The 13,275-nt window shown below is 36.9% G+C and overlaps 1 protein-coding gene across 3 annotated transcripts in view; it reads left to right on the top strand.

Moving 5' to 3' along the window:
• The first annotated feature begins 1,648 nt into the window (after nt 1–1,648).
• cobl (cordon-bleu WH2 repeat protein) overlaps nt 1,649–13,275 on the top strand; it is a 52,877-nt gene continuing 41,250 nt past the window's right edge. For 2 of the 3 annotated variants that reach the window (XM_015001017.2, XM_088013563.1), the window contains exons 1-2: nt 1,649–1,821; nt 2,104–2,173. In XM_015001017.2, the coding sequence (XP_014856503.2) occupies nt 2,145–2,173 (29 nt within the window). In that variant the 5' untranslated portion in view covers nt 1,649–1,821; nt 2,104–2,144. Of the gene's footprint in view, nt 1,822–2,103; nt 2,174–12,530; nt 12,762–13,275 lie in introns of those variants that run through there. The other variant, XM_015001020.2, reaches the window with a different exon arrangement.

The raw sequence follows: 13,275 nt of genomic DNA on the forward strand, positions 1-13,275 counted from the left end.
AACCATATCAGACCATATTGTACTTGCTAAAAGGTTTTAGATGGTTTCCTGTTTCAACCAAACTGATTTAAGTTTATGGTGGACACACTTTCAGATTGGAAAATGTAAAATTCAATACAAACTTACTAAATTATTATTATCATTATTATGAAATTCAACCTTATGTTACATACAAATTGGGGCCGATTTTGCGACAAGGAAAACAAAACGGAACATCGTGCCCTCAAGACCCATGGTTTGGGGAAACTACTCGTTTATTTTGTGTTTTAACGGTGACCTCTAGTGGTGGAAAAATATAGTGCAACTATGTGTTGGTATGAAAATCGCCTGTGCGGGCATGGCTAATTCATAACAAATTTAATTCAGTTGGCAAAGGCTTTCTCGAAACCCATGGATAATTCACTCAAGAGACTCAAAAAACTACAAAAATGCCTAATTGGCGGTAAATCCAACTCCTGCGAGCTATTTTTGCGCCTCCGCTCTCCAGCTGGCGCTCATTGAATTCCCGATGAGAATGATTGGCGTAAGATGTGCTGACGAAGGCGGGTTTAGAAGAACTGCGCCAAGTTGCCAACAGAGAAACAAAAGCTAATTAGCAGGCCTTCAGAATAAAATTGTTGATTTGGGGGCTGCACATGTTTAGCAGAAATTACAAAACCCTCCTGAAGAAAAACCAGTTGGAACTACTTGCGTAAAAATAAATGTTCCTAAATAAAAACCTATTTACAACAGTTTGCTTAAAATGTTCACATAGCAGAAATTAAGTCTCTGAAAGAATTGTTTAGTTTGAATGCTTGGTGATTGTTTATACCCCAACTCTTTTTTTTATTATTTCTCCACAACTTTATTCCTGCTAATGTAATTAGTTGTACTGTTTTTTTATTTAGGGATATCAAGAGTAAAGTGGGCTAAATACAAATAAGTCTTATTTTTAAGATTTTTTTTTTAAATATCACCACTAGAAGATGTACCATTTACCGAATGGACTTTCTGTAAATGTTAAAGATCTTTTCACTTCTCTTAAAGGCATTTCACTTCCTTTTTTTTAATTAACAAATTTCCTGCTCAAAGGAAAAAAAAATTCTCACTAAAAAGTGGGTCAAAATACTGCCTTTTTAAAAGTACAAGTAAAAGTAAATAATGTCCATTATTTAAGTTTAATGGACATATTCAATTAACACTAGTAGCGTTATGATTCATAGATGTCCTTAGTTTAATTTATGTTTCTGTTTTGATCAGGTAGTGTTTTTTTTTATATAGCTCACCATTCTCTCTATACTTTTTTCTCTTGTGTCAGTTCATGTGTTCTCATTGTTGTTCTGTGGATTTGTTTCTTTAGATGTTACGTTCAACCTGCAACGCCACGGCCACATATGGCTGGAAATAAATTATTACAAAAAGTGTTTTCATCTGCTTCAAAGCTATTTTGTAATCATTTCTTATTGGCATTACTTTATTCATTAGTCTTCAGAATTTGCACATACCTCTTTATTATTTGTCTTTATGGTGACATCATTGTTATGTATTAAATCAGATATGATGTTGAGATACTCAGTATTTAAATAGCCTTTTTTTTCTTTACAGAATACTTTCAAAGAACACTGCCCATCTCTGGGTAAGACTTTTGTCGAAGTTTCATTTTGAAAATATTTTCCGGAAGTAGTTTTGTGGCTCAATGTATTTCTGTAACTTGATAATGTTAGAGGTTATTCAGCCACTGGGAGACGGGGATTATATCAAGTGGATTTGACAAGTAGTAAACCCTTTGGAAAAGAACCAAAACAACTTCTAATTTCTTATGGAAGAGCGTTTGACTTAGCAGTAAGTAACCGCATCGGTCCCCGAGCCTAACAAGCAGAGACGGACGCTATGCTGCCATTGTGCTTCAGGTCAACGTGAACTTTTATCACTTGCTCTGCCTATGCTTTAAATACGTGTAGATATTAGCTTCTAAAATAAAACATGCTGTTTAAAAGAGCAGGGCGTTTTAAAAATTATTTTTGGGTACTGTCCAGGTGATGTTGCGGTGTTAACGTAATGGATATTCAGCATATTTAAAAGGAAGAGCGGATTTATTTATTTTTTTTTGTTTTTTTTGGGGAGTCTGGCTTGTCTGGAGAGGAGAGGATATCTTAATCAGCGTCATGACGGAGTCCTCCAAACCCCCTTCAGGGTGAGTGTATGAACACAGACTGCACGCACACTGACTTATTACCGGTTTATGTAACTTGAAATTAACTTTTACGTTTTTAGTCTGCACGTGAAATCTCGCCTAATTAGCCACAACGACATCAATTCTGTTGACCTTTTTCCAACTTTTGTGTGCTAAATTTTGGTAGTTATTGTTGGGATTTATTTTTAATTTAACGTGCCCGTTTAATTATGTGTCTATAGGAATACTCCAGTAAACACATAATAAATAAACACAGAAAGAAAGAGACAAAAAAAGAAAAAGTACCTTGCAAGAACACTTGCACTACCTGAAACTTTTTGTTATAACCACGCTTACTTATAGAATTACTTCTGAAGGCAGTGGATTGCACTGACTTTTATTATGAAAATGGGTCCCATTAGGCATTTCCATGATGTTGAAAATCATGGAAAACGTGTGGGTCCTGTGAAACATGGCCTTCTGTCACATCTTTATAGTATGTGTGATGCTGCAGATGTTCTCCTGTTCTCACTAGTGCATGTGGGTAAGAATCAAGGGCGATGATCTCAGTATTTTTTACAAAAGGGTGGGCTGCGTAACTATTTCTGTGATGCCATTTTCGCATTTTATTTATTCATTATATTTAACAATCAACTGACCATCAGAGAATAACATTTCAGAGCTTTGAGTTCCTCCAAGTACCCAGATATTGGCCCCCTTGATGAGCGGTAGACTTGGGGTCACCATGTGTCAACGAGGACTTTCGTCTTACTACTCTGCCACAGGGGCCAGATTTGTGGAGTTCATGATTGAAAATGTCCAGTCTCCCACCACCAGAGCTGTTGAATTTTGCAGCTCATATCAGAATATCAGTTTCTGTGATCAATGCTTTTCTTCACGCCTTTCACGTTGTGCCATATTTTCTACTGACTGAAAAGTGTCTCATGACATGCCCAAAGCTTGGGACATTGTAGTGTAATAAGAAAGACTTCGCTTTAGATTGTGGTTAGAAACAGCACTGATGATGTAAAGTTAACATTTTGCGCGTTGGTCTGTTATTTCAAGTGCACGCCTGTTTAACCTGATTACAGAGATTTCAGAGTCTCAAGCACTTTTTTAGCTAAATTACAAAGTGACTGACCACTGAGTCTGCTGGCACCGGAGCCAAAATGCCTTTTCATCCTTTTCGCCTGTGTGACATTTTTTTTCAACATACATCGCCATGACAACTGTGTTACAACTTCTCCTTCGTCATCACTCTTTCTCTAGCCTCTTTGCTGCTGTGATCCTAATAAAACACTGCTTATATAACCTCGCCAACAAACTTTCTTCCAAAACTCACCCAGCATGGTCTCTTGAGCAGACATGGAGGAAAAAAAAGACAAGACTACTCTTTTGTGGGAAGTAGTTTTGAAATCTGAGCACTGAGCTTTATGCGGGTGTGGGTCAGTACTTAGAAAGCTAGAGTGTATCCTTCAGGTGTGGGAGGGGAAGACGGCCTGAATGAAACTTGAATTCTGTGCATTAAAAAAACATGCGATAAATTCAGGGTAACTTCCTTGATTTCTCACAGAAAACCGAGATCAGACATATAAATGCAAGGAAAACAATTTCCAATCTGTTGCGGTTAAATTGACCTTAAATTTTGCTTAGCTTGAGCCCAATTGTGTTTTTTATTGGTGGTACCAGTTTTGGCAGAGTAGGATGTGGGCAAGCTTCTGATTCTGTATGTTCTTACTGTCGGTCAGAGAAGGAACATTTTGCCTTTGCTAAGAAAGCAAACTGATTGTAAATCTAAATTAAAAACATAATGAAAATGCTAGGTCAAACAGAACAACACCTGGGAATATTTTCAATCCTTTATTTTTTTTTTAATCAAAATTTTCCACCTACGATTAACAAAAAAATAACATTTAATATTAGTATATATTAGACCAATAAAAGAACATTTTTAAAATGGACATGTGGACGGGATTAGTCAAAATGAAAGGACTTAAGTTGACAAATGAGCCATATTTGAATTAATATTATGTTTTTGAATGTCTCTTTTCCTATTCATTAAATATAAAAGAACTAGGGTAGGGACATGTGTGAACAATATGTGTTAAAGTAACACTTTTTTTTTTGTTTGTTTTTTTAGGAAACGAGTAAGAATAGCCCAAAATCAGAAGCGGATAAGATCTTAAAGAGAAATAAAAACCAGTATTGGCAGCAATCGCATCTGTGCACCTCATGTCATTTCTGAAATGAAACCACTACGTGAAAACGCTTAAAGTTTGTTCCTTCTGACTGTGTGTTGCAGCATTTGTAAGCTAATTGCATTTAGACTAGATTTGTTGAAGTCTGGCCTGTTAAACTCTGCAGCAAATGCACATCTTTTAATTAACAGACTGATGTCTTCCTCTGCATGACTGCAGCTAGTGTGTGGCTGTCTGTGTCTGTGCACATGTTTGTGAGAGAACAACTTCCTGAGAGTTTTGTTTGTGTGCTGATTGAGGTTTATACAAGAGGCTTTTTAATAATGTGGTTTTGTTGCATATGCCTTGCCTTCATTTTCCAGAAGCGGTAAGGGAGCGGCAGATGTACGAACTTAAACTGGGGCGACTTGCGATATTCCTTAAATTTACAACTTCCCTCACGTGTGTGGGTTTTTGTTCTTCAAAGTGCTTTATAGAGCTGTGATAACTTTATAAGGAGTTTCAGTCCTTCTGGCTGTCTTTTATAGACTTAATTTTAGTCACATGAGTCTGTATTTCATACATAACTTTAATTATTTTCAAACAGGCCACATGCATTTTTCTAAATATGAACTTCCTCCTTTAAACATATGGAAAACTCATGTTGAAGAAACTGTCTATATTTAGGCCTCAGCAACTGACACATGCTGCCTTCTGCTTCACAGCTGTGTTAGACTTCTTTTTTTTTGTCTTGGAAGCCTCCATTGTTTGTGATGCACTTGGTTTTGCATCTGTTCATGTTTAGCTTAATTGTGAAAATGACCGAGGCTTTAATTTTTTTCTAATTGATACTATAGAGTGTGACATGCTTTTGTATTCAGCCTACCCGAGTTAATACTTTGAAGTTCAACACATATTTGGAAGGTTCAGTGTTTACAGCTACAAGTCTTTTGAGTTTGTCGCTTTTCATCAACATGCATATTTTTCAAATGTTGCACAAAATTGCAAAGAAGAAAACTATATATCGTTTTAATTTCACTTCACAATTGTTAACTAATTGGGGTTAGTTAGTCCATCACATAAGGACTCAATATATTATAGAAGAGTGTAAAACAGAGTGGGTAGAAACATGCTTTTTAATAATAATAATAAAAATATTTGTTTATATAAAGAGGGAAGTCTCCATTGGTCACAACAGTATATTTAGGCTTATTTTATGGTAGCTTAAATTAAACCCCTCTGAAATGTGAGACGGACAGGAGAGCACTCATTTGCTCATTTGAGGTCGTGTTGTTTGCAGCTCTACAGCATCAACCATTTAGCAGACCACTTTGACTTGAACAATGTGTGCATGTTGGGTTTCCACAAAGCTTGCAAACTTCAACTCGACTCATAAATTTAGAGATAATCGGCAGAGATTGGTAATAAAATGTTGAGCATCATTTTCTGTAATAATGGGATTTCTGTTTAATGTCAAATGGATGTTTGTTTAAGGGCCAGGACACCCAACAACGTCCCTTCTGTGTACCATTAAAACAGAAACGCAGCTCTGAACATTCACTCCAGAGCAATGCGGTGATATATTTATCACATTTCTACGCTGGGTGTATTTGTAGGCAGTTGCTTCATGGGCTGCACCACACATGTTGTATGCCGACCCCGCTGTTGGTGCTGAACACATGAAGTGGCAGACGCTTTTTTTTTTAACAACAAAGACCTCTCTGTACAGTTGACAATGTGAAGTACCGACAGCGGGCAGACAGAGAGTGTTTGTGTGTTTAAAGCAGCTGTTATGAGTCAGTTTATTTCTGGAAGCCTGCTGTCATATGTTAGTCACTGCGGTATGTGCGTTGGTAGGAGAGGAAGACAGACGGACCGCACGTTTGCGCGTACAGATTTAATGGAGTTTGGTGGACACTCCAAGATTGTTGGATGCTGGTGAAACGTTTTATCCACTAATGCAGAGAAAATAATCCATTTTGTGCTAACATCATTTTTTGAGGTTTTATTGTGAGAAACGGTTGAAGGCTGCAGTGCAGAGCCTGTTTATGGTGTTTCTGTGATGTACATTGAGATGAACACAACAAGTGGAACTTCTATTTGACCTCTTGTTCTCTAAATAATCCCATTTCATGAAGATGGATACTTGGTTTAGTCTTTAAACGGGCATAGATGTTGGGCATTGCCATTGTGAAAGCTGTTCTAGCAATGTCTGCATCATAAGTGTTTTTCCTCGAGTCTCTCTGGTGGGAGCAGTCTCTAATTGAACAATCATCTTGGGGAATAGACAACAGACTAATTAGCATTTCTAGCTGTTGTGCTTTTACATGATCTCTCTCTTTTCTCCATCAGCTCCATTGTTCTTCGCCTATTTGCTTTTTCTGCTCTGTAGTTCTGCATCGTCAAATATTTCTCTTTTTCCTACCAACATCTGTTATTCCTTTTTCTTATTTCTACTGCGGTTGCTTGTCACTCATAAGTCTAACTCGTCATATAACTGGAATATTGCAAAGACTCCTGTCATTTCATTCAGAACATATTCACTTAAGTCACTATCAATTTTTCTGCTACTTTATTTTTTATAATGTACGGTTACTTGTTTTTTTTTCTAACTAATCAATATAATATGTTCACTTGGTATTTTTTTACTAAACCTAATTTTACTTCTATTTGATCATTTATCTACCTGTGATGTTTTGTTGTGAAGCACGTTGGTCAGCTGAGGCTGTTGTAAATGTGCTATATAAGTGAACTTTGACTTGACTTGATGGAGTTACTGCAATAAATACATTTTTCACTCATTTTAACATTTTTCAAATTAGTCTATAGACTAACTAGTCCAAGCTAAAATTTCAAATTGATACAATAAATATTCTGACTTATTGTGGTGCACACGTGCTGCATTTTTTTTTTTAACTGTCCTTGTTTAAGTGCAAAATAATTTCTGCACCTCTAGTTTAGTGGAAAGGTGAATTTTCTGTAGCATTTGATAGATCCTCCCACAGCTTCAGTGAGAAAATGGTAATAAAATTGAGAAGACTGAACTGAGTACTTGCACGCAATACGATCAGAATTTCTCTGGTCAAAAGGCGTCACCTTTTTTCTTTTTTGGAGAATTACGGTTGTCCTGGAGTTTTTTTGTGAAGTGATTTCCACATGGTTATTTGTCACTGGTCACAAATGGAAGCAATGACACCATGTGTTATAAGAGGAGAGATATAACAGAGTGAAGAGCAGTTACGGAAAGTGGACTTCCTCTTTTTAGGTGTGAAGGAGATGGTCCTTGATTGTTGGTGGCTGACTCATCCCCAGGCCTTCATAGCAATACAAAAACATTGTGGCTTGGATTTACTACATGCTGTGGGTGACAGATTAATAGTAGAGTGCTTTAACAGTCTGAAAGTCCCATATTAAAGGAAACCTAGCAGCCATATGCAAAGAGCGAGTTTCATTCAAGTGTGAACGCTCAGAGACATGTGATGCTACAGTGTCTGTTTTATTGCTGTGCTTGAGGAAAGCAGTGCTTTTAGCGATGCTATAAAGAACCACCAAACAAATTATGTGGCCTCAGTGTCTTTAAAAAAAAATGTAGAAATATAATGTGCAGTCCAGTTCAGAATAATGAAAAAACTGTATCTGCAGGCATGACCTTCATTATGTCACAACTAGTCTACATGTGTGTCTTGCTGTGCGTTTAGGTTGCTAATTATGTGGTCAGTAATGCTTTTATCAAGGCGTATGCTGAATTAGAGCCTGTTTGGGTTGCTAAGCAGGTGCTACCTGTTGCTACATGGTTTAGCAGCGTGTAGAGAGCTCGTGTTTTAGATGTCTTTATTGTACTAACAGAAAAAAATCTTTCACAGCTTCTTTGCTGGTTTTCTTTCTTGCCATCCTTGTTGGTTTTTGCCTTTCTAGGACACACGCCCTTTGTGAGAATGCGTCCAAAATCCACAGCTGCTGCTGAACCGAGGTCTGCTCTCATCTGCAGTCAAGCGGTGTAAATATAGGTTGTCATGGGGACACCATGACACCGAAGAAGTATGCTGGCTGGGTTGCAGGATGGTGTATACGTGTGGGTCCAGGGTGAAGTGAGGGAGTGTCTGGGATGTGCTCACATTCATCTGAGACAGGACAGTGGAAGGTGAAGAATGGTGCTGATGATTGTTGTTCATTCTAGTGCTTTTACCATTTGAATTTTTATTTTAAACAAGTATTTTTTTTAAACGTACTGACTGCATATCTGTATTCAATAAAGAAAAATGAGGATTTTAATTCTTCAAGCCAGAAAAAAGTTTGTCAAACCTAACAGCAGCTGTGCAATATGAACGCAAGATAAAAAATTTTCCTCTAATATACAGGATGTCCCATCAGGCACGTTTTTGTTTGTTAGGTAGTGGCCAATCCAGATGAATGTTGAGGCCCACCTTAGTGTCTTTTGGAGTTTCTGACAAAGCTAACAACTAAACAATGTTGTGTTTTCAATGTAACTCATTTTTCTATAAGTAAATATCATTAAAAAATTACCCATCCTCAACCTGTACCTAAACGGTGTTTGGTCACTTTTCAACTGCAGTCAGTTGTTTAGTCTTATGTAAAGGAGAAAATTAAATGTGAAAGACAGAAAAAGAAAAAAAAAATAGTTTGAGGAAAGTTCTATAAAGAAAACCAGGCCAGACTGGAATGTCCAGATTTATTGATCAAATATTTTCAGTGATTAAATTGTTAAATAAACCATATGGTCTAGCTGGTATTTCATTAAACTTGTGTACAACAGTGTTTCCTGCGTCAACAACCACGTCTTTTCTGATTACCAGGTTGTTCCTACCACTTAGCTCTAAACTGCCTGTACTTGCAGTACAGCCTACACCTTCACAATCCTTCCTCTGAACAGCAGGGAAAATTAGTAGGGAAAAACATTTGAATAGGGAAGCTCACATAAAGTAGCGTGACCTTAGACTGCACGCAGTGCTTCTGGCGATGTCATAGCTAAACACGTAAACTTCAACCTTTTTGAAATCAGATATCACTTAATTGATTTGGAATGAAAATTTGTCAGTCACTTGTTCGCTATTGTCTTTAATAAACCAGTTCTTGTCTCTTGTGATGCCATAACTCTTATACTCACAAAAAGTCAGTTAGCTGTTGCGTCAATGTGTCTTTTAGAAAACGTAATATTTTGTAAAATCTATAATGGAGAGCCATACTTAAATTCATGACAATCATTTTATTATCTGAGATAATTTGTTAGTGAAACAAAATACACAAGTGGATGGTCTTTCAGCAAAGTTTTCCTACAGTACCAATACTCAGCTTGATCTAGGACAGCTCAGCTCAATTACGGTTGGTGCTTAGAGTCCAAAGACAGAAATATAATCACCATCATTGTAATAAAACTATAAATCTGACGTTATAACAGGTAGTCAGCACCATCTGAGCTATCTGTCATTTTACCTTGATTATAGACATTACTGTATTGTTTCAGTAGGGAACTATGTCACCCGTCTGTGTGAAGTACTTGATTATCATAGATAAAGTGATGATTATTGTAGTCAGTTATTTAGCCAACTCATCCTAATACTTAGAAAAGATGTGGGCAACAAAATTGTTCTTAATAAATTATAATTCACTCAGGTACTCGGCTGTGTTTGAGTGTGCTCTGCCCTCCCCTATCTCTCTCTCTGCTAATTGTAAGTAGCAGCCTTATGCTAATTGCAGGGTTGCCTTTACTTTGTTGGGACAGATTTGAGGGTGGATGCTTTGTTCAATTCCTGGATAATAACTCACAACTTAAGATGACCAAGTGGACAGCAGGGGACAGTCATGTTGAAAAAAAAAATGACAGAAGATAAGAAAAAAGACTTGAATATTTAAAGCATCTATCACCACTGAAATACATTTCCCCTTCTCTATTTAAGAATGGGTGGATCTGAGAGTTCAAGGCTAGGGAACCAATCTTGATTGCCGTTATAAAACTGTAAACCTTATACTAGGTAGCCATTGTATTCTGTGCTATCTTTTAATATCTGCCAAAGGAGTTGCTGAATTATTCCTTCATATTGCTTATTAAAATACTTTATGTGAAGAGCAAACGCAATGAAAAGCAGTGATGTTCAAAGCATTACTGTTTTAGCAGCTAAACTGGTGGACATTATCTTTATACCAAGAGTTAAAATTTGTTCATACCAACTTGGCGACCCTGACCTATTTTAGACATTTGTATGTCTTTTTTTTTTCAAATCGATGTTTATTTGGCATACTTTACTTTATGCTTGTAATGTTAAACATGCTGAAGCTGCTGTAACAAATGAAGACCAGTGTTGTTTAGGGGAAGATTTTGACGATGTTCTGCTGGAGTCATGTTCCTTCAACTCAAATAACTCAATGTGATGCTTTTGATAATCAAAAGCATCACGTTGTACTAAATGGTACATAGGTGTGTATCTATGGTTGTCTGTCCTGGGAATGGATGGATAACCACTATTTGTCAGTTTTGAATGAAGAAATGAACTTGTATCACGTGCATCTAAACCAATTACCTGATCAGTCAGTGTGTATGTGGATATTATAATGTCTTATATTACAGGGTTGCACATCATAACTTCTATTGTCCTCGACTCTAAGGACATCCTTGTCGGGATGCTGGTGCCTACTCCATCTCTCACCCAATGACGCGGGTGGACAAGTTGCCACTAAATTAAATAAGTAAAAGAAATGAGTCAGAAACAAATTAGTTCACAATCACCAGTGGTTGTCTTATTTGTGTTTTTCAGCATCGTTTATGATGTTGTTTATCAAATGTGAAAAAACTAGTTGTACTAGCATTGCTATGCTGCAGCTATGTCCTTCAAGCAATGTAACTGCATGTTTATAAAGCAAGTGTTTCTTTTTTTTTTTTTTATTTTGAGAGGGTGATATCTTTTTTTTTTGTTTGAATTACTCCTTTCTATAAAACATCAGCTGTCACTGTGTGCTTGTTCGATAGAGATGACTGCAAAGTCATTGACTCTGCACTTTGTAAATAAACTGAGTCGAACTTTGTCTATTGCTCACATTTAAAATTGTGCTGCACAGTGGCCCAGCTCTTAGCCATGTTTTCTTGTAACAAGAAGATCATATGTACATATCTGAGCCAGGGCCTTTATGCATGCAGTTCACATGTTCTCTCTGTGAATTTGTGGGTTCTTTTTCTCCAAAAGCCTAAAAGACGCATGTGTTGGATTAATTGGTCCATCTAAAGTGCCTTCAGGTGTGTGTTTTGTAAATGTTGAAACAGGTACATATTTATCCAACTACATTTTTTTAGTAGTGAAATCAGAGAATAGTTCCTCTTGTGAATAATGGATGTTTTAAATCTTATTAAAAAAAAAAACTTAATAAAGAGTAAAAGGTGTTATTGTGAATTGGGGGAAGTAATGTATCCTTGTGAATGATGTTTAGTCAAGTGAAAGGGACTTGGTGGTTCTGAAAGGTCCATTAGTAATGTGTGTGTATTTGTGCATGTGTGTATATATATATAAAAAAAAAGAGAGAGCACTTTTGTAACCAAGTTCCTGCAGCATCGCAGCACTGCACTTACTGCACCCCTGTGCCAGAGCAGGGTTTCCTACTTTTCCTCCATTACTTCTCTTTTACTCTCCTCATCTTTCTCATTGCTTACGGTGATTCCAACTCTCTGGGAGACCAGACTTTTTCCTAAAGGCGTCTTTGTCTGTGCTGGAGAGAGGAAAGGAGAGAGCGGGAAAGTGAAATGTTGCTCTAAAAAAGAGAGGGAGAGGAGGATACTAGTTCACTGTGCTAAGTCTGGCTGAGGCCCAGTCTCACAGGTCCACAGAGCCTGGTTCTGTTTACCTTTAAAGACCAGACCTACCAGGAAGGCTTCACATCCTAATGCCTTTGCAGCTCCTTAAGCGTTTATAAGAATAACAATGTAATAAACAATGCAGTACTATGTTTATGGTGGGTAACCCATATGTTTGAAGGAGTTTTATATTTACAGTCTTCAAACTTAATAATAAAACAAACCCCTCTCTATAATTTGTTACTTCTATGTGGGTTATAATCAGTGTTGTCATAACCTTAATTGTGGGCTGTCATCCCAGTGACACAACCAGCGGAAACCACTCTGCATTGCATGAGTTAATGACTCTCTGTGTCCTCTGGGTCATAGTTAGCCGATGTCTCACAGCCTGTCAATGTTTAACCTTGCTCGGGTTAGAGTCCGCTCGCTGTCATGCTTATTCTTATTTTTCTATTCTGGACTGGGTAGAAAAACCTCGGCGAACGTTGAATTTTACAGTGCTGGGTTGGACGATTAAAGACGGATACATCGATTACTTAGAGGAGCGTGCTGAATCTTATAGCATTTGTAAAGGTTGAGATTTATTCTGAACACCAATTGTTTGGACACTCTTAACGCAAGGATTTTCTTTGATGTAAGTGATATTCACGTACTCTATGAAAACATGCTTAGTTATTTGCCATTGTGTACATACAGTGCATGACTTGTTGAAATCTACTGTTTCTGTTGGGCTGCCGATTGTAGCCTCAGGAGTCCATGTCAATAATATCTTTCACAAGATCATCACAGGAGGATTGTTTTAATATAACTATTGTTCTTATGGTCTGAACATGCAGCTGTTTTCAGTAGTTTCCGTGCCGATTAAGTTTTATTTACTTTTGAAATGTGGTTTAGGAAAACCAGGTGATCCCAAGAACTGGGTGTTGTCTGCTATGAAATTCTCTTGGTGGATAACATTTATTAAGCTCCACTGTATTGAAGTCTTTATTCAAAAACATACTTAAATGCACAATATAATTACAATTATTGTATCTTATTTCTATTGATGCTAAAATAATGTCATTGATTTTTACTTATAATAATGCTATCTATATTTTTTATTATTATTTTTTGACACATAGATTTAATAAAAATAACGTAAAACCCCC

This window comes from Poecilia mexicana, unplaced genomic scaffold (genome assembly GCF_051168715.1).
Source record: "Poecilia mexicana isolate PSO_F unplaced genomic scaffold, ASM5116871v1 scaffold_16, whole genome shotgun sequence".
NCBI classification, from domain to species: domain Eukaryota; kingdom Metazoa; phylum Chordata; class Actinopteri; order Cyprinodontiformes; family Poeciliidae; genus Poecilia; species Poecilia mexicana.